This window comes from Patagioenas fasciata, chromosome 5 (genome assembly GCF_037038585.1).
Source record: "Patagioenas fasciata isolate bPatFas1 chromosome 5, bPatFas1.hap1, whole genome shotgun sequence".
NCBI classification, from domain to species: Eukaryota; Metazoa; Chordata; class Aves; order Columbiformes; family Columbidae; genus Patagioenas; species Patagioenas fasciata.
The window spans coordinates 12,619,163-12,640,728 of record NC_092524.1 but is presented as its reverse complement, the minus strand read 5'-3'; the positions used below and the strand labels follow the sequence as shown (position 1 = coordinate 12,640,728).

Here is a 21,566-nt window from a genome sequence, read left to right as displayed (position 1 = left end):
AATTTACAGCCATGGTAACAAATCAAGATGATTGCCCATCAAAATGAAGCCCCCTGCACCTAACTGGGGAAGCACTGCCTCCCTTTCACAGCCCGAAGTGCAAGGAGGCACCGAGATGCCCAAAGTGCCACCACATGTGAGTCACTTACTGATAATTTTGTCCCCTTTACCAGTCCATGACCCATTTTGTTCTCCGAGTTCCTGGGCTATGTTCTGCTCCATCATTCGGCTGGTGTTTGCTGATTCAGCCTGTTGCACTGCCACGTGTCAGAAATCCCCACCAAACCACCCCGTCTCCAGACACATCCGAACGGGCCCTGCTCAGATACACCTCCCCTGCAGGGCCAGCGCGGGGGCTCACACCAACCAAGTGCTCTTTTTTTCATCCGACGGTAGAGTGTGATTTCCATCCTCTCCTCCAGCACGCTCCTGCCCCTAGGGTGACATTTCTGCGGCTTTCCCAGCACGTATGAGAGATGTGGCAGCTGCATGGCCATTAGCCACCCTTAACCAAGCAGCTCTGAAGAATTATGCTTTCTTCCTCCCTGTCTTCTGAAGAAAGGAGACCACCTAAGCCAAGAAAATTCCTTTCTAGAAGGTTTAAGCACCATTTGCTGAAGGACTTTATTGGTTTTAAAACTAGTGCCACAACTCTCCTTAAGAATCTGAACTAAACCTGAATAATCCCTCCAAGCTTGTTTGGTGAGGGGTTTTGGTTTGGTTTTACTGCTCCCATCCTTACCCCCGTGCACTGCCGTTGTGTGTTCAATTACAGCAAAACCCCCGGACAGGCAAGTACTCCGAGCACAGGCAGAGGGAGCAGTGGGCTGGTGACCCCTTCCAAAGCCAAGAGTCAAAGTGCGTGGGCAACAAGCTGCTCCTTCAGTAGCCCCAGCGTGGCCACCTGCAAGAGCCTCTACAAAAAAGCATCAACTCTACAGTTTCTCAAAGGACAATGCCTCAACCCCAAAAGGCACTAAAATGGAATAGCAATTAAAACGCCATCTATCCACAGGCGGCTTTGTAATTCCTATTCCATATTTGTGGGGAATAAAAGCGGATGGGGCCACACATTTTATAATGGGTCTCCCAACCCAAAACATCTGTTTATGAAGAAAAAGCACTCAATCAATCCAGATGTCTGAGATAGCTTCAGATGACAGGTAATATTTTGAAGCATACAAAGTGTCTGCTGGTGTTTTGCTTGTTTAGTCATTATTCAATATAGATGTACATAAAAGAATTTCATGAAACAGGCAGAGCAGCACAAAGCTGCACTGCATGTGGTGTTTGCCATTCAGAGAAAACACGCACAACCCAGGACCAGTAACTGATGAAGTCACCTAGGAAAAAAGTACTCCGTGTCTGTTTATTAGAGGAAACAGAGTAAGTCTAAGAAAAAGCAGGAAAACAAAATAAATAGAATTGCACCCACCCTTTACAGCTACCGGTGCACTGTATTAAAGTGACACTCACCATACAAAGAAATGTGTTTGGTACAGTCCAGTGGGTTGCACATGAATTGCATAACCTTGAAAATCATTGCACAAAGCATCACAGCAGGAGCACAGTTCAGAGCTTTTCTACAGGAGATGCTTCAAATCTGATCGCTTTCATTACGTGGGAGGTCAAAGCACCTGGCACAGAATAAGCAGAAAGGGCTCTGAAAAGAAATGCTGTGTCAGCACCCAGGTGCATTTGAACCCTGGACAAGTGATGCCACACAGGAAAACCCCACTGCCTATCATGGCCTTGAAATTAATATTCTGATCAATGCTTGGGCACCTGTTGGCAGTGTTGGAGGGAGCACTTTCCTCGCAGCCCAGACTGGAGACACCATATTAACCAGCCAACAAGCACTCCTGACCATGTAAACGCTCCGTCTGAATTCACTGAGGTGAAAAGTGAGACGGTCTCAGCCAACAGCCCAGCACTGCCCACAGCCGTTGTGGGACCCGGCCAGGACCCCAAGGGTTCCAGCCATCACCCACCCGCAGCCCGGTACCTCCACTGTACAACGCAACAGGGTTTGGACACGAGTCTCCGTGTGGTTCAGGAGAGCAGGTCTAACTCTGCAGCAGTGTTCCTTCCCCCGGTTTGTGTGTGTGAACTCCCATCTCTGCTTTTACTCACGCCGCTTCCAGGGACCTGTGTATATATTTCTAATAGTCTGTTCAACATCAAGCACAGGAAATACAGGCTTTTCGCCACATGGGGAACAAACCACTGCTAAGATGACCAGGAAACATTCATAATTTTTAATTCACACCAGTAATAAAATTGCATTACATTTTTCATAAAATAAATGTTCCAGTTTATATACAGAAAACAGACTGTACAGAGCCCTCCCCCAGACCCCAAAAACTCACAAACATACAGGCAATGCAGTGCTCAGCTAAGCAGGCACAACTGTACATCTAAAATTGTAACTGCTTTGTGTTGGGGGGAAAGTACTACAATGTATATAGTCCTCTCTGGACCAAGAATTAAAAAAATATTGCAGGCAAGCTGACAGGCACCCTCGCTGCTCGTGCGGCTGAGCGCCCATCCACAGTGCTTCAGCGAAGCAGGGTTTGTTATTGAACCTGGGACTCGAAGCTCCCGTTCAGCTGCCCTTCCTCATAGTCCATCTGACACAAGATCATATTGTTCTTCAGGAAAAATTTGTCTCCCACACAGAATCTGGAAGATAGAAAGAATTAACGGGTATAAGTAAGAACAGAGGTTAGAAGATGGTAAATCTGAGGCTGTTTGGGTTTGAAGGCAACTCTGGAGACTGGAGTTTGATTCCCAGCTCTGCCGCTGCCATTGGACCCTGGGAAAGCCCATGTGCTTCTTCCCCAGCTCCCTTTCCATTTTATTTTATTTTCACCCCTTTTCCCAGCATGGTGATGCTCATCTCCCAGGCCATGGCTACATCAAGGACCTTGGGAACAGCTCCTTGTCCCTGCCGGGTCCCACACCAGAGGAGGCTGGGAGCAATGAAGTGATTTGTCCCTGCAGACGAGAGGTATTGGCTCTACAACCGGGAAATCAAAAGGACGATATTGCATAGAGATTATTTAAAGTTTTTGCTGGTATCCACATTTCCAGGGTTCCCTCGGGTGAGGCAGTATTTACACTAATTTCCAGGCAAGGACTGGCTATTAAGTCCTTCCTCACCCCCTTGTGTACAGTGCGGAACAATAAATAGAAATTTCCTGGTGGCTGGACTCCTAACCTTTATCTTCATTGAGCACAGGACACTGCTCTCTATATACCATGTAAATTGTTCTGTTTGTCTTGAAGTTGACAGAGAGGCTTGTGATATTTAACAATTTTATTTGACCATTAAGGTCAAAAAAGTTCCACATATAAGATCCGAGAGGTGTGAATTGACAGCCAATAGCTTTTTGCGCCCTGTCTGCTTGCTCAAGAATCAGAAGCTAATCTTTTACTTCTTAAGATAACAAATAATGCACTTTGCACCCAATTCAGGGGCTGGTTTTTGTCTGTCACACTAGTGGGGCACTGACGGACCAGAGCACAGGGCTGCATCTCCCTGCCCCAAGCGCCAAATCTTAAATCAGTCCCCGGTCCCCAAAGCAGAGGCACCACGGCCATGCACCGAAAAGCAGCTCTGTATTGAAAGAAAGGGGTAGGTACCACCTCTGGTGAGGTGGAACATTTGCTGGGCTTTGAAGGAAGATCAATGGAGAGAACCCCCTCCTCAGGAGACTTAGCAGACCTCAAATGCCCATTTCCTTGGCTCCCCGGCAGAGCTTTGGCAGGTCAGTTGCCTATTCCTTGTCTAAAATGCTTTCTAGATATGTAGCTCTGGCAGCTTTGGGCAGGGCACCTCCATAAAAGCAAATATTTTTCTGCTGCAAGAACATGACTGATCATTTTAGAGCTCTGTTATAGGTCTGACATGGGCACAAGTTTTTTTCCAACTGGACAACTTCAAATAACTTGATTAATTTGCCAAACAGATACAGAGAGAATGGGGCATTGGTTCTGACTTCATATGATTTCACTGGAGACCTTCCATCTTCTTCCCTTTGTGGCACATGTTTTAGTAGTTCTGAAAATCAACCTTTTTTGTAGATTAAAAAGCTAAAACTTAATATAATTTTAAATTAATAGTTTCTGTTCTAGGAACTGTACTGCACACAGTCTCTTTAACACCACCTTCCCCAGCAGTAGGTTTATTTGCTATAACAGACACAACTGCTGGTTCTTGCTACTTATCCCTACCTTAAGTACAATATAAATCTCCAGGAGGAGAAATGCAAAACCCACTCTTGCCACTGCCATCACCAACAGCTGTGTCTTGCCATATCTGATTTGGGTCTAGAGGAGCCGAAGGAGGAACTGGAGAACTAGGGAGTTGGGGAGGGGGTCTGTGTGTGTGTATGAGCACATGGGAACTAACATGCACAGCAGGGATACCCTGGGAAATTTGGGGAGAAAGGTTCGATTCACTGGAAAGGTGACTATCTCTTTCTACCTGCCAGTCCTACAAACCCAGCAGTAAACTGGGATCTCTTCAGCTGATGCATGGCACCTAGAGACAGAGGATTTAACAGGGCAACTTCAGACGCAGTTTCATGTGTCCCAGTCTGTAGATCTTTGGAGGGAGAGTTGGGGACGACACCACCAGCCCCCCTGGGAGCAGGTCTGTCGCAGAGCCCGTCTGGCTGAGCAAGTGCCAGCTGAGAGCAGAGACAAACCAGCGCTGAACCCACCCTGCCATTTCTATAGAGTGATTTTCTTCTGAGGAAAAGCCCCTACATTTTATATAATGGCAACACAAGCAGCTGGGTGTCCTGCAACCCTTGGAGTACTGATCTGTTAGCCAGTTACAACAGTGACCAACTTTTACTCAGCATTGTGGCAAGCAATATCGACCTTCTAACAATTCAAAGCACAGTAGGCTGAGTAGCATTGTAGGACTTGCTCCAAACCTGATGTTTTTGAGAATGAAGCTAATGAAAACACTGCACACTCAGCAAATATATTAGAGATTTTCCTCTGACAGATTTAACGCTCTACACATAGACATAGTCCAGCTATAGAAGGGCAAGTAAGCTGGAAGAGAGCTAGAGAAAAGTCTCCAGAACAAAATATTTTCCACAAGGTGGAGTTTCAGGTGGGGATTTCTGATTCTGAAGTAGTTTTGGCATCCATCTCTGCAATTTTGACTTCAGGGTTACTTAAACTCTCTGTTCTCAGTTCAAGCTTCCTATGCTGTCTGTTACAGGAGCACTTCCATTCTGCCTTTTGGGCCAAAACCTCTAAAGGATAAGTCATAAAAGTTTGTAGTTGTCTGATGTCAGCTAAAAATAACAATCTACATGCAGCTCTACCCTGTCTACTCAGCCCATCTTTCAGAAAAACTCAGCTCCCTCCAGACTGGGCAAATCCCTTGTGCATCCAGGCATGACTCTGCCAGAACGGGGAGATTACCTGTGCATTCTGCCAGGCAGTGACAGTGTATGGAGGTTATTTTAACGGCAGAGTAGGACTGCACTTTGCACTGAGGGCAGTACCAGCATCAGCAATCGCAGAGGGAAGAAAGGGAGAGAGGTGTTCTGGAGCCTTTGTAATAAAGAGTAAAGTTTAAAAGCAATTCCTGAAAATGAAAACCAGGTAGTACTATGCTTTTCTATGAGAGAAGCTTGTGTAAAGTAGGGGTTTGATGACAAATACTCATCCTGCAGACACCAAGGCCAAGCCAGCTCTCTTGCCTGCACAGCCCAGAGCCGTGGCTTGCCTTGGCCAGAAGGGACATTTGAGATGCTCCAGCTCCAGTACCGGTGTGGGATTTGGGAGCAACCCTCTCCAACCTTCACTGGCAGGCTGGAGAAACCCCTGCCTGAGGGCTGAAGCTGGCAGCACACTGCAACGCTTCTGAGCCTGGAGGCAAACCCCATGGTCAAGCAGCTGTTCCAGCTGTGAGAAGATGGATGCACCAGCTCCGCAAACAGGCGCCCGCCGCTGACCGGGAACCACGGCCGTTGCGGGAGCCTATTCCAAGGGCGGCAAAACAAGACTGGGCAACCGAAAGAGTTGCCAGGGCTCCCGGACAGGAGCCCGAGCTGGGAGCCACTAGATGTCACTGCCGGCCCGGCGCTGCCACCGCTGCAGGCGGGAGATCCCAGTCTCGCACAAACGCCACCTCCGCCTGCACGACGAGACCCAGTAAACCACCTGAGCTACGAACGGCTCGTCCAGCTCTCCTCCTCCATGCTCTGGCACCAACCAGCCACAACCCCATCCATCCCCATGAGCTACACCACCGTCAGAGGGCACGGAAGGAGAATGAGGCCCCAGTTTGCACAGTCTCCTAAATTTAGCGGGAAAAGTGGCAGGGGTTTGCACCCACACACGTGTGCGGCTACTTCATTAGAGAACCCACCGTGGCTTTTGTTCTAGGGTGAGTGATGAATTTTTAAGTCAGGCTTTCTAGCTTGACTTTTACAGAATTAGGTTCTCCATCTTCCCACAAGTTCTGTCATCTCTCACACACCTTCAAATGGGATGAAGCATTGCCTCCTAGTTTCATCTTTGGGAAATACAACCTTGGGCCCTGGGCAGTCACTACAGCCAGAATAAACAAGCAGTAAGAACAAGCAGCACTTTCAGGCCTGTTCTTGACAAGGATGGACAGATGCATCAGAAGATGACAGTGTATCATGTCTAGCTCTGTGGGCTTCTCTTCTGTCTGCAATCACTGAAAACAGGGTGCTGGGAACATTTTGCACAACCTTCCCAAATTCAGAAGGCTACAGGTAGCCCAAGGAAAAACTTTGTGCATGACCTTTTCCTATACTCCTTGACATGCATTTTCCACTGGGTAAAACCCAGCAGAAATACACAAGCCCCACTCAATTATACCACCAAGATACCCTGTTAATTATACAATAACTAAAGGGATTTATTCCTGGTGTTGAAAAGGACTAATCTAAAGTATTTTTTTCCTTCCTGTGTCTTCTCTTTTTCTTCTTTGCTGTCCCCAGTTTTGACCCTGTCAGAAACCTGATTTAAGCAAAATAACATCCATTTTTACCAGAGGAAGTCCAGTCTCCATCATCTGTGTTCTACAAAGAGGGTAGATCCTGAAAGGATGCTGAAGCGATTTGTTTTGTTCATCAGCAGCTGTGCCACGTTGTTCATGGCCAGTTCTGCAGTCTGTGTGCCCCCCTGTGCCCCCTCAATTCCCACCAGCTCCAAGGGGATCTGCAGTAAAGGGGCTACATGTACTTACATGCATCACCCAGGTTGGCATAATAAACAAGCCCAAGCCATGTCAGCAGGCTGTGAGCCCCAGACAGGTAGCTTGCATCAAACATTTGGCAGGCAAAGGTATAAATTATTTTGTATTTGTGTGTATAATAACTGTGTTCTCACCGCTGGTTGCAGAGCTGACAGGCAAAGCAGTCCAAATGGTAAACATTATCTCTGGCCCTCATCACCATCTCAAAGGCAGGGATCAGTTTACTGCAGGCAGCACAATTCCCGGTGGTACCAAAGAGCCTGCCAAAGAAGCACAATCATTAGAAGCCATTTTAATTAAATGGTGGAAGGACTAATTAAGTGTAATTAGCAGTATCAAATACTGTATTGCACCAATAAATAGAAGTTGCAGTCTCCATTTTGCTGACCAACCAGTGTGTGGGAACTTGGGACAAAACTGCCTGGTGAGCAGGCTCTGATTGTCGAGATGAAACTTCATTTGGTTTGCGAGCCTAGGGCTAATTTGCTGTCTAATGGAGAAAAGCATTAAACACTTAGAGCACTATTTTGGGGCTCACAAAACTTCAGTCAAGAACTATCTGCCTCTCTGCAGCGGCGGGTAGGTGCTCGGAGCCGCCCGACCTCCTCTGTGTGTGCTCTTGGCCACAACCTGATGGAGGGACAGGCCGGCAGCCTCCAGCAGCAAAACGCAGAAGACCTGCAAACTTTGCCAACCCTGGCAGGCAAGGCTATAATACGGCTCAGGAAGAACCTCGCTTACCTGCTGTTTAAAACGAAAAAGCATCATTTCTCTTACCATGAGTACAACAGCATTTTGCAAGGCATCTCCAAGAGCAAGCCCTCCTCCCTGGCTGTGCCCCCCTTCTCCCGCCTCCATGTCCCTCCCGGGAACCAGCTAAGCCCTTCCACCGGGGCCCGAATAGCATGCTCAGCCGTTCCACTTCAGCTCCTCGGTCCTCGAGGACAGCCCTTCAGCACTGGAAGCTTTGCCGTTTCCATCTCAGCTTTCGCTATCTGCCTCCCCAGATGTCTGCTGATGTTACAGCTCCCGCCGGGGGACTCAACCGAGACTGCAGCATCCTTCCCCCGGCCCTTCTCCAAGACGTCCCTGCAGACCCCTGCGGCGCCAGGGGCTGCACACGCCACCGCCACGTTAAAGCCACGCAAACCAGCCAGGGCATGAAGCAACAGGCCAAAAAAAACCTAGCTTCACCCAAGACTGTGGTCAATATTCGTGTGGTTAGTTACTTTGCGTAGGAGAGGATAAAAATCGTATTCTTAGGGTGATGAGCCTCAAGACTTACGATTCTTGCTGACCATTAGCTCTGGGCATGCAACGCGTCACTGCCCGCAGACAGATTTGGGCTCGCGCTTTGTTTCAAGCCATTGGTTCTGGCCAATTCCACAACAGGCAGATGAGAAGTATCAGGAAAATCTATAACCAATTTCTAAACCTGCAATTTGCCAAGCTAATCAATACTAATTATTACTGGCCAGTAATTGTGAATTAAAACACCCAGCAGTGTTACAGAAACCTCCACACAACACTCTCACCCTCCCACAGCACTGTGCTATCAAAGTCAGCTTGCTCTCCAGCTATGAAAAAAGGCCACCCTTATTTTTCATTAGAAGTGGTATCAGTGGTCTTTCATTATACTTGGCTGGAAACCCAGAGATTTCCTATGAAGAAACAGCACTATGTTTTCCCTGAAAGTTAAACATCACAAACCAAATGGAAACATTTGTGCAGGACCTAAAAATTGAGAAGGGAGTACCAAAATTTCTTCCCCTAAGACTCCCTCACAAGAGAGCTGAAAGGCAGAGTAAAACCCTAGCTATGTAGTTTGCACTGGCAAACTCAGACCATGTAATCGGTAATGGGGCAGCCCCCTTCTCCCCAGCCCTGTGAGCAGGCAGGGGAGGCAGCTGAGCGTGGGCTCGGCTGCCTAACGCCAGCAGATAGGACTGAAAAAATGCAGCACTGAAAAGCATATGGGTCTACACCCTGAAACACCCTGGCTTTCATTCAGCACCCGCTCGCAAATCAAGCCATTAATACAGACATCCCTCCCCCAATGTAGTTCCCCCTCCTACAGGACCTCACTTGGGCACAGAAAAACCTGACAGCTTTTGCTGGGGTTTTGCCATTTGCCTTAAAACCAGGTATCCGTTTGTAGAGTACCTGAGTCACAGCAAACTAAAAAAATGAGTTAGGCAGGAAAACTGGGAGGTTAATCCTAGATTTGCTCTATGCCCAGCACTGCTACATGCACGAGTATAAAATATCCATTATTCATTAGCATCGCAGTTGTGTGGAGCTCAATCTAGATTAAACAAAATAAAGGGGCCCCAGACAGCACCATTTGCATTGTTAAGCAGGCGCTTTTCTTCAGCCTTCAAATAGGAGACTTTTCTAAATGGAAATGATGGGGAAATTTGGACAGATGTTCACTTAACTATTTAAACAGTTAGCTTAAGAAACATGAAAAATGTATTTGGCATCGTATTCACCTGTCTCCTTTCAGGGGTTTTGGGGGTAAACCAATTGTTAAACAGCTTTGACTGTTTGCATAAGATCTGAAGCTTATGTTCTGTCCAGCCGAAATCCTGTTGCCTTCTAATGTCTACATAAATGTAGCTTCCAGCTACTCAGCACACTAATCTTTTTCTCTTCTATCAAGTTTCACAGTCCTCCATACCCTCCCTTTCCCAACAGATGAACATTTCACACTTATTCTAGCACTTCCTAATTTTAATCTGCTTTTCAGGGAGTGATTTAGAGCCCTGCATACACACCACGCTTCTAAAAATACACTGTAACTTGTAGCTCAGTGAACATGATTTTATTTTTTTTTTAATCTGCTCAAAGAAAAAGCAAAATGATAACAGACTTTTGCCTTTTTGTTTGCTTGTAAAAAAACAAAACAAAAACCCTGCCACCTCTGCTAAGTAGATACTTACCCAAAAGCTACTTGAGCTGACACTTTCTGTGGTGGGGAGCTTAACATTATTGGAGGAGGGAAATAAGACAAGGAGCAGGAGAGAAATCTTTCACCCCAAGTCTCACCTGTGGTTAAATTTAAAATAACCCCATATGAACAAACTGATCTGCATTCTATCCCCCAAACACCTTCATAACAGATGCAGTACTCTCTCACACATTCACACACACGAAGTTGAGGTACATTAGAAAAACAAACAAAAATAATCTATCAGAAGATGCTCAGCATCTACTTACCAGCTTGGAGCCATTGGCATAAAAGCAGCTGGAAATACAGAAAGGTTTAATTTTGGAGTTGCTTTGCTTCTTCTAAAAAAAAAGGGTGTTTTTTTTGTCTCCATTTGAAGTTAAAAGACAACAATTTTTAAGTACAGATTGACTCCCTCCTATGTAACAGGAAGGCCTAGCCAGCTTGTAAATAAGCATAGACTATGCAGATTTAAAATTTAGCACAATTAAACTTTTACCCTGTTGTAGTAATTATGTTTAATGGCTCTTAGCCTGAACTTAACCATGTCTATTGTTGTCAGCCAGTCTAAAAGCAGGAGTTTGTCCAAGGACAATTTTCTGTAGTTTATAGACACACTAAAAACCCTGCTACATGCTGTTCTCATTGGCCATTGATGTCAGTGTGTATAGTAAAAATTAAAGCTAATTGGCATACAGGACCAGCAGTGAATGCAAATGAATTAATGGGAAAAGGAGGGAGCACTCCTCGAAGCAGGAGGCAACTGTCAAAAGATTCTTTTCATGTAGCCTCGCCTGGGCTAAAGAGTAGTCTTCTGCACGATAATCCAGATCTCACCAGCTCCATGAATACACCTGAAGTTAATTCAAACTACAGTATAGTCAACACCACCCTGCAGGTTTTGGGGCAAAAAACAGTGGCAAAGGGTCCTTACTGTAGGGAGAACAGGAAGGAACTTCCTGTATGAACACATTGAGTTTAGCACCTTTTAAGAGATTTTTCCTTCTCCGACCAAAATGTGCAGGGTAGATAAACTGAGAACCCAAAAGCATATTTCTGCCACCACTAGACACAACAATCTGTTTAGTCATTGCCTACAGGAGAGTCCCTCATTTCTTCTCCTCCTTCTAGCCTAGTGTCTGACTAGCTAGCATCTTGCAATCAAAAAATAGGGAGAAAATATTCCCTCCACAGAAACAGTGAAAATTTTGGTGCTCTTGACTTCACAGGAGACAAAAAAAAAAAACAAACAAAAGAACCAGGACTGGTGTATATAAATAATGAGTGGTACAGAAGGATAGGTTGAGAGTGTCAATCGGAATTTTTTCAAACAATACAAGAACACGGCAAGTTCAAAATTAAACTGCTGAGTTGAGGCTGATAACTCTCCCAAACAAGAGGCTTTTTTACACTGAAAGGTAAGAGTTCTGACTTACAAGAGGACTAAATGCTTATGAACAGGTGTTTAGTCCTCTTTTCAACAAAGCTGATGAGGGGTCTGGAGCAAAAGTCTGATGAGGAGCAGCTGAGGGAACTGGGGCTGGAGAAAAGGAGGCTGAGAGGAGACCTTATCGCTGTCTACAACTACCTGAAAGGAGACTGGAGCATGGAGGGTGTTGGGCTCTTCTACCGAGGCGCAAGTGACAGGATGAGAGGAAATGGCCTCAGGTTGCACCATGGGAGGTTCAGATTGGATGTTAGGAAAAGCTTCTTCATGGAAAGGGTTGTGAGGCATTGGAACAGGCTGCCCAGGGAAGTGGTGCAGTCACCATCCCTGCAGGTGTTTAAGAGGTTTTTAGGCACTTGGTTTAGTGCCAGAGTTAGGTTAATGGTTGGCCTCTATGATCCTGAAGGTCTCTTCTAACCAAAATGATTCTATGAAATATCTACACTTGTAGATATTGTGTACAGCTACATATTTATATATTGGTATATCCACATATCTGGAGATACAAGTTTTTTTAAGAGCTACCTAGCCCTATACTCATATCTTCTCCAGCTAGCAGGTGAAGCAGGTCTTCCCATATACCTTCCCTATACACCTGCTGCCATTTATTTCCTAGCTCCTTCAGGACCTCCTGTAGAACAAGACTTGCTTTATGAACCTGAAACTGATAGTCATGAAAATAAAAGGTTTTGAGTCTACCCTTTGAAATAAACCAACAACTAGTCTTCCAGTGAGGATGGCTCTTAGCAGCTTGCAATCAGTATTTTTCCCATCTGTGGATGCTGGAAATATGCTGAGCTACAAGTCTGATTTGACCGAAGTACTGAGTATGCCAATAATTCTATGGAAAGCCTGGACATCACTTAAAAAGTTAAAAAGAATAAGCTTAAAGGCAACTTCAGACTCAAGGTTCCAAACTTCCCTGCAATCAGCCTTTGTATAATATTCAGAGAAAGCCTCAGCGATGGGCATCTCATCATGGTAAATATGTATTAGTTGGTGCACCCTCCTCTGCAGGACACCATTGTCAGTGCTGCAGTGGCAAGCCATGGAAGCTGAAGGAAAGGAAATGCATTTTGATACTAATGAAGTTGGTCAAGCTGTCCTCCGGTGAAGCCTTCAGGTTCAATGCCAAAGAATTTACATCTTGCATGCCAGAGGGTTTGGCATTCACAGATAGCATAGCAGGAAGAGTTGAACCAGTGCAGTGCAAAAAAGCCCTCTGGTCGCGTGTCCGCAAGTTCAGAGATTACTGGGCATAAACTTCAAGGTTGCTCAAGGGCATGTGTTTTCAGTTGAAGAATATATCTGAATGTTGACTTATTTTTCCTTCTTTGGTCTCTCCCTCCATAGTTAGAGGAGATCTTTACAGTGGGGCTGGGACTCTTAGCAGGCAGGAGAAGTCCAAGCCCTCCTCCCTTGACACAACCTACCTTACAGTATAACTGAAGTGTCCAAACTTAGAACCCATCTTGGTTGTCTCTGGCGCCATTGAACGCAACACACAAGAGTGTCCTCTTAGGGAAGTTTAAAAACAGCAGTCAGAAAACTCAAAGGTTGAAAGTGGTAAAGACATACTAGCGTGCCACAGTTGGGAAGAATTACCCCCCATAAGCTTTCACCCTCACTGGGAGGTTGTGGAGAAGGAAAAAAAGCAAGTGAACAAACCAAGCATTGCCTGTTTATCTTGAAAAGCATGGGATGTGAGAAACTCCTGGAACAGCTACTATGGAGAAAAGAAATCTCTAACATCACAAAGCATAGCAATGTTGCCAAGACACATTGTATTTTGAGCCTAATTAATCCTTCTTAATCTGTATACATACCAAGTGTAGAAGTGAGAGTATCCTACCTAGCATGCAAGATGCTCCCTGTTGCGATGCGAGAACAGCACTCCAATTTTGCAACATTTTCAGGCTCTGAGCATATACCACTTGTTCAACTACACTGCATTTATACCCCTCCTCCCCATGCTGAACATCTCCCTTGAAAAGCAGGCAGGGCATACTCCCTGTGCATGCATGTGCACTGTGCTCCTCAGGTGGGAAAAAAACCCCAAAAACTCCCCTTGTTGCTTCAAAGGCATTGCAGTTTCTGCAGGCTGAAGCTACGTGCAGGCTATTAGTGATGTCTCTGATTAACTTGAATTCTGCTAGTTTCAGCATGCACTTCAGCTCCTGAAGACTTGTACTTACACGTCCAACCACGGTTTAGTTGTTTGGCTTAGGACCATTGGTACCGGCTTGGGGAAACCCAGCAGGAGGAGGGTATTTACCTGTGCCCGAGAGTAGGGCGCCCATGTTTATGCAAGACTGCTTTTCACATCCTGCAACAAAATTAAACCCCGCACATTTTCTGGGTACAGGATGCTTCATCTAAAGGCCTCCCAAAGTAATTCACCAGCAGAATGAGCCCGCTGGGGCGTTTGGAGCAGAGCAAAAACCAGTATTCAACAACTGGAAATGCCAGTATGGGACAGCTGACTTGTTTGGGGCAGAAGCTGCCCAGGGGGAAACTGAACTTCCATGATGCGAGCAGTGCTGAGGGGCAGTGGTGCCAGGGGACGGCAGTCCTGCGGGGACACCTCTGTCCCTCAGATGGGGTGCGCAGGGCTGCTCCGTCCACCGAGGCACCCACACAACGCTCGGGCTGCAGCGCTGACCAAAACACACGGGAAGATGAGTGAAAAGAATATCTATAAAATCCACTGAAAACAGTATGAGGGCTTCCTGGAAAGCCCTTCTCTCTTACTGAATCACCATAATTTTTTAATGCAGGTTTTGAGCTTTCTTTGGAGTCTAATTAAGGCCCTAATCAGTTTAAATGATGAAAAACTTTCCCAACACCAACATATCAAACATGCAGAAGTGACAGTTTTGCTCCTGTCAAAGCGAGCCCAACTCACCTTTGCTTGTGTGAGGGCACCATGCTGAGTAAAAAGGAAAAAATCACGTTCTTCATCAGCACTTCACAGTGAGATTTAAGTTATCGGTTCCTCCCGGGAAATCCTGATGCAACACCCAAACCATCCCTGTGAACTGGAGCCTGGTGGATGTTTAATTACACCCAGGAACAAACACACATTGCTGCGTGGGGGCTGCGAAGAGCCACCTGAGCTGAACACTCAGCATCTCTGTCCCAGACGCAGTTTCTTCAATAGCATTTGCTTATCAAAAATAATTAGAGGTAGGAATCCTGGAGCAGTGATTATGAAACAAATGGTAAATCTATTTGCTCAGACAAAATGTATTGAAAGATACATCTAGACACAGCTGGAGACTGAGGTGATACCGCAAGGATAACAACTCCAGATCCAATTTCATTCTTTCATGATTAAAAAATGAGCAAGAAAGTGTTTTATGAAATGTGAAGGTTAACAAATGTTCCTTCACAAGCAATGACGACAGTTTATCTTTTGAAACAAATGACCAGGCTACGGTCTTGCTAGCAGCTCCCGAAATACATTTGAAAGATTTCTTCTCCAGCGCAGCGCACGCGGCCGGCAGCCCAGCACCGCGGTGGGGAGGGAGCCAGCCCCACTCCTGCCCCCCAGAGCAGCGCTGGTTTTCACCAAAAACCACGGAAAATGGGCTCTCAGCTTGACACCGCCTGCCCAGACAGGTAATGAAGCACATATTCACAAACTGCACTCAGCTCACCGGCAAATTCAAAGAAACACTGGTCTATAAAGCGATTATGAAACACCTATATTATTTTTTGTCTCCCAGTCCTTACACAGCAATATTCCTTTTGGACTTCAGATATAAAAGATATGCATATTTACATTTGTGGGCACAAAATCAGACTAGCTTTTAATTTTTCACGATGGTTGACCTACTAAATATTAGCGCAGTATTCAGCTTCTTCTTATTCAAAGCCACATAGAGGAAGTAGCCAACAATAAATTCCTTTGACTGTCCCCTAGATAAAGCACTCCCTTTGTGGTGCAAGTACAGTGTGAAGTATGAAACCTTATTTTTAGGAATGAATTCTGCTAAAATTTGACTAGTAGAACAAATACCATGAGCTGTTGGATGAGGAAAATAAGATGTGGATAGAGGCTTTAAAACTATTAAAGGAAAGGAATTATATAATTATGGGAAAGGGTAATTCTCCAAGAAGAAAAATTCAAATTACCAGGAGAGAACAGACAGTAGAGAAGATGGTGATGGCAACTTGAGTTACTTCTATTAATAGAACTAATAGTTAAAATTGAGAGAGAAAGAAATATTATGTGTAGAAGGCAACAGAAAATGTTTTAAAGTAAAAAAAAAATTTTTTTAAAAACTTGCTTTATGTTTTCCTAAAATACAGGGCTGCATAGCAATGCCCTTATTCCTATCCTAGGACCCTGAAAGCATTCTTTAGCATCACGAGAACAGAACCCAGAAGTGTAGCAGAAGTCCCCCTCAAAATATTACACACTTCAGTTTACTTATTAGCGAGAATACAAAACATCACAGATGTAAAGATGGCTAAACAGCTGAATGATAGCTAACACCTGTGTTACAGAATTAATGTTAGTCTTTCCTGCCTCACTCTTGGTCAAGATTCCTGGGATATGACAATGATATTGTTCTTCCCAATAAAAAACAAGTAAGAAATATTTGTCGTGGTCAAAGTTTCTGTAATGGACTAAATTCAGGTAGAGGAAAAAATACTCAAAGTAGGAAGTAGTAAACCTCGCCCAGAAATTTCCTATTAGAGTAACGTATGTATACATAACCATCATCTGAGGTCAAGACCAGCCAGAAACCTGGAGGACATTGTGCAGCCATCTGTTGGTACCCCACTGCAAGGCGGGCAGATACTCCCCATTTTTACTCACAACACCTACAATTTCTTTAGCACAGACAATGTCTGGCCCAGTTTTACTGCACCACATGAGCCTCCTCTCCAGAATTTAACCATGCTGCACCAATAGCAACAGGCTCCCTGCTTGGTGGACCGGGGATTATTCTAACCAAACAAATGGAGGCAGAGGGACTACAAGATCTCTTCTCAAAGACAGGACGTGGGCCTTTTCCTGAGGTCTGCAACTCTTGGCTGCTTCTCCATCTCTAGCACAGGTTTCCGGTGTGCCCCAGAAAGTCGTGCCATCTGGGGGCCAGTGAGAAGATCGCCAATTAAGACTTTCTACCTCAAAGCAGCATTCTCATGATAAACCAAGGGAAGAAAGAAACGCTGTACAACTGCAGTGATAAAAAAGTTCTCCTAAGTGTAACAGCATTGATACTGATCTCCTCCTTCGGCACTTCAACGCACCTGATTTGATGCCGCACATTATTTTTGTTATGAAACTAGAACAAACAAAAATCAATAAGGTGCTCATTAAATGGACAAAACATAGGGCAGTTTAAAGGTCTCGAAAAGCAAATGTAAATGGGAATCACTGCCCAGCTGAGTATTTCTAGTAGGGTTCTGTAACACGTAGAATAATGCTAAATATCTATCTTTCAGGTCAGATTCAAAAACGGGCAATAAAAACCAACCAGCCAACCACAAAAAAACCCCAAACAAACAGAAAACCACCCAGAAAACCCCAAAGAAAACCAAACAAAACCCAACCCCCCTGCCCAGCAACAAACAAACACGACGCTGTTTATCAAGCGCACAAATGACAAAGTCTAGAGAAGTGATAAATAATGGAGAGGAGGATGACTGATGGAGAGACCTGGATCGCTTGGTAAGCTGGGTGCAAACAAGATAAGAAAAGATAAAGTATAAACAAGATAAAGTATAAAGAAACACTCCAGAAACTACTAATGCAGCCTGTGCTTTCTGAAAGGAAGACTACTTCCGGAAGAAGCTTTCCTGAGCTTCCTGGAAGGTTCTGGGCATCCTTGCGATTAGTACCTTGCACAAATCAATTGTGATAACTATGATGGAAAGAAATTAGGCCATCCTTAACAAGGGAAGATCATGAGTTGTTATATTCTTCATTGACACATCAGAATTATGCCCACAGCACAGAAAGAGTGCAGCTGAACTGAAGGAGGGTCATTGAAGAACCAAAATGCAAATTAGGGGTTAGAAATTTGTGTCTTAAAGAACCTTCTGGAGCTCACTTTCTTCAGCTTAGCCCAGACATGGTTAAGGGTACTTCCAGAGCAAGTGACTTGTGGCATTAGTAAATACTCAGAGCTAAGGTACAAAAATTATTTAATGATAGTGAAGATAGTTAGCTGCTTCCTCACCGTACCCTTTGCACCTTTCCTAATGCTGCTTATCCTGCCTTTCCCCCTTCAGATGTGTTCCATCCTTACCCAAGCTCCTCCTCACATTTTGGGGATGCGTGCTGCCTAACCAGGTGTGGACCTGTGACTGCGCCTGTGTGGCAGAACTTCAGCTGGACATTTGATGTGTGCCCTGGAGAGTCTCAGCTCAAGCAGAATCCTCATGTGGGCAGGATGCTCTTGTATGCTGCCTGGATGAAAGGCAAGGTGGCAGCTCCTACATGGCAGCTAATAGACTATTCCTTCTGTTTGGCTCAGTGCTTAGGCTCTCATCTTTAGGAGGAGAAACTTGTTTGTTCAAGCTTACTAAGAAAATATTTACCAGAGATTTTCAGGAATATGTTTTACATTGAAACACATGAAGCATCTGACCACTGAGACTTGTCTACCCAGCCTCTGGACACCACGAGGTTAGATGGCATTTTACCCCCCTATCTTAAAACTGTGTTGTTTTTGTTTTGCTTCAGATGTGTTTGCCGGTTGAGGTTGCGTAGGAAATAATATCAGTGCTTTAGGAAAAACAAAGAAAACACATACTTTAGCTGGAGATCAAGTACGTTCTTGCAAAGGAAAAACAAAGCAAAACTCAGTGGGTTTTGCAGTGTGACACTCATAAGAATGTTTGCATTAGGCCTGCTGTCTTATTAAAATTCTTTTGTGTTTATATAAAGATTTTTGGACAAAACCCCTGTACACACCAGACAAAAAAATCCCATGTGTTGTTATGTACTGCACACAGACACTGACAGGGTAGTTCTAACTCAGAGTTAGTGATGGTCTCTGCAGGCTTCCTCATGAAGAATTTTTTTTTGAAGTTGATCTGTAATTTTGGAATGTTTTGCTCTGTTTATTTAGGGAAGAGAAAAGAGCCTCTCAGGAGAAACCTTACTCAGTACAAGCACTAGAAGTCTATCTAAAAGCTATCACTGAAAAATAAAAGGTAAAGGTTTGGTCAGGTCTCAGTCAGATACAGGAGCATAATATCAAAGATAAGCAAGAATTTATAGTAGTTTCCTAATTTTCTCAGGAAGCACTGGTTGTTCTTGTTGTTTTACAATAATGAAGTCATGCCCTCCTCCTTCTACCTCGGCCTGAAAGTAGGATTTCACCTCCCTGGCTACAAAATATGTTAAGTGCAAATAAAAAGCCATGCTTAGAGGAAGAAACTCCAGGCTCTTCTGGGCAGGGCTGACCATGCACAAGTACATGTTTTCATAGCAGAGGTTTAGAAAGACAAACAGCTGGCAGCACGCTAAGAGGCTTTGGGAAGAGCCCACAGTACGTTCCTCTATTTACCTCAGGTAATCTCTGCGGCAAAGAATGAGATTTGCTTTTGTGTAAAGAGTTGATCCAACCTCTCCAAGACGACAGTCACAGCAGGCGCACTTTAGACAGTCTTCATGCCAATACTTATCCAGAGCCTTCAGCAGGTACCGGTCCTTGATCTTCCTGTTGCAGCCAGCACAGCCCTTCTGCTTCCCTTTGGGTTGCACAGATAACATCGGCACACCTGCAACGCAAACAGAGCACTTCGTTTAGAAGACATCCCAGCAGCCTGAAGAGGTTGCCTGCGTTGGGGGCAGCACTGTGAGCTATAGGTAGATCCGTGAGCAAACAGTGCTGCTGGTTTCATTACAAGGAGCTCCCATTGCAAGAAGCTGATAGCCAAAGGAATTTAAACTTCACTTTCTGTCGCAGGGTAAGTGGGAGTGTGACACTTGCAGGAATGCAGCCCTTTTTTCATAAGGGCAGGGATGACACAAAGCACCAGACTTTTAAAAATTAATATCTTGCAGCAATATAAACTGGCTGCAATTTCAATATTTGCTTTTTCCCTTATTACCAGTACCCTTGTGCTGTTAATTACCTGCCACAGACAATTACGAAGATCAGAAGGGCCACCCCTGTACGTACCCCCAGTTCAACAACTTGGCTGGATCAAGCTTGATGGGGGAAGGAGAGGAGTGGGTATAAAAAGACGTGGTATGGCACTGTTTTGCCTTTCTCGTGAGCCCTGCTGGTCACAGAGCCCTCAGTGAAAGCTAGACCAGCCTCAGGGCTGCCCTAAAATAAATGTATTCAAAAGCCCTTGAGGACTGCTGAGAATAACCCAACCCGTGCCCCTCCACCCCCAGCAAAGCCATGCTCCTTAAATGAAGTGAAGCTTTCCTTCCCCTCTTGCACCGCTGGAACAGGTAGTAAAAAGCCAGGAGTCTTTTTCTTCCTGGAAACCCCTGCTGGGACAGCAAAGCAAGTATGAGGTGGTGACAGGACCCTCAGGTCACTAGGCTGGTGGGGACCTGCTGTGGCCAAACTGCTGTCTCCAGCTCTCTCTTCTCCTCCAGGAAGCTTGTGCCTCCCATGGTGAGCACCAACATTGGTGTGAGATGTGTCACCCTTCACAGTTTAAGAGGGAGGCAGGGGAGGATTTTATGGAATCAACAGGCAACGTGGAAAAATAAACAAGTATTATATCGTGGGGGAGAGAGGGGACGTGAGATGACGAAAGAAGAAACAAACTCCCTGAGATGCCAGAATCCTATTTTCTCTATAGAGCCTTTGTTACCGATTTTTATTTTCACCAGTGTCAGTCAGTAAAAATGACAATGCTGGGCCTGTAACAAGCATGCTGTGAGCTTAACCAGTGCTGAGATGAGAGGGGACACTGGCTGCAGTACCTGGTGTCACTGGTTATATACTCTCACACAAAGTTAAGCCACCATTTCTGTAGGAAGTGTCGGGTGTCCCAGGAAGTAGCAGCTTGATAATGGAATTATTAACAGTCCCTTAACCAGAGAGGACTGGGTCAGTGCCACTGTAATAAGTGACATTTGCTGCTTTCCTTAAAAGCCAGGGTGACCTGACAGTGGCTAATGCTCAGCACATGTAAAACCCACCACTCCTACACCAATAATTGCTTTGTCAGAGCTGCGAGCAGACGACAATAGCACTTAAGACACCTCTACACAAACAGTGAGTTATTGATCGATCTGTTATCAAAGTGGTCTCAGCAGCATGAAGACAGGTCAAGTAACATTCAAAAACTCTTAAGGCTTAAAGAGCCCTCCTGCTCTTTGCTGCGTCACACTCGAAACCCACTTGCAAAATCAATACAAGCAAACTTTTGACTCCAGGGGCAGATATGCAATAATTAAGTTAAAACTTAAATCTGTGTTTGACTGCCACAGATGCAACACATATAATGCTCCTGAGAGAAATTCTAGGTACACAGCCACAGAGAAGTACCTGCATGTTTGGAAAGAGGGAAAGACAGGGAAGTGTTGGGAGTGTAACGCACTGCGGGCGCTGGAGGTCAGGCTGCAGGAGTCCTGCGCTCCTGGTGAGAGTTTCTTATGAGAGCGAGGGACATGGCACCATGGTTCTGGACACAGCACTTTTGTTTTTCTTTAGAGTACATTTCAGGAGCAAAGAGAGGTTTCACTTTTTGAGTAATTCATTTTTCAGAAAACTCAAAACCTTCATCCCATGCTCTTTCCGACTCCATGCCAGAAAAACAGCACATAATGAGGAGAAACAGCCTTATTGTGAGCTATAGAGCGGGGCACATACATGAATTTGCATTTGCGAACTGTCCAAGATCAGTGATGAAAGAAAATAATTTGCACTTATGAAAATTAAGGCCTAGATGTGTGAACTATATTTTAAGACAGGAGC

The 21,566-nt window shown here is 45.0% G+C and overlaps 1 protein-coding gene across 7 annotated transcripts in view; it reads right to left on the bottom strand.

Annotated features, from left to right (window-relative positions):
* Positions 1–2,244: 2,244 nt before the first annotated feature.
* The window catches only part of LMO1 (LIM domain only 1), a 62,326-nt gene continuing 43,004 nt past the window's right edge, over positions 2,245–21,566 (bottom strand). For all 7 annotated transcript variants that reach the window (XM_065839707.2, XM_065839709.2, XM_065839708.2 and 4 more), the window contains 3 exons: positions 19,188–19,401; positions 7,393–7,518; positions 2,245–2,682 (listed from right to left, as the gene is read on the bottom strand). In XM_065839707.2, coding sequence (XP_065695779.1) covers positions 2,577–2,682; positions 7,393–7,518; positions 19,188–19,401 — 446 coding nt within the window. In that variant the 3' untranslated portion in view covers positions 2,245–2,576. The remainder of the gene's footprint in view (positions 2,683–7,392; positions 7,519–19,187; positions 19,402–21,566) is intronic.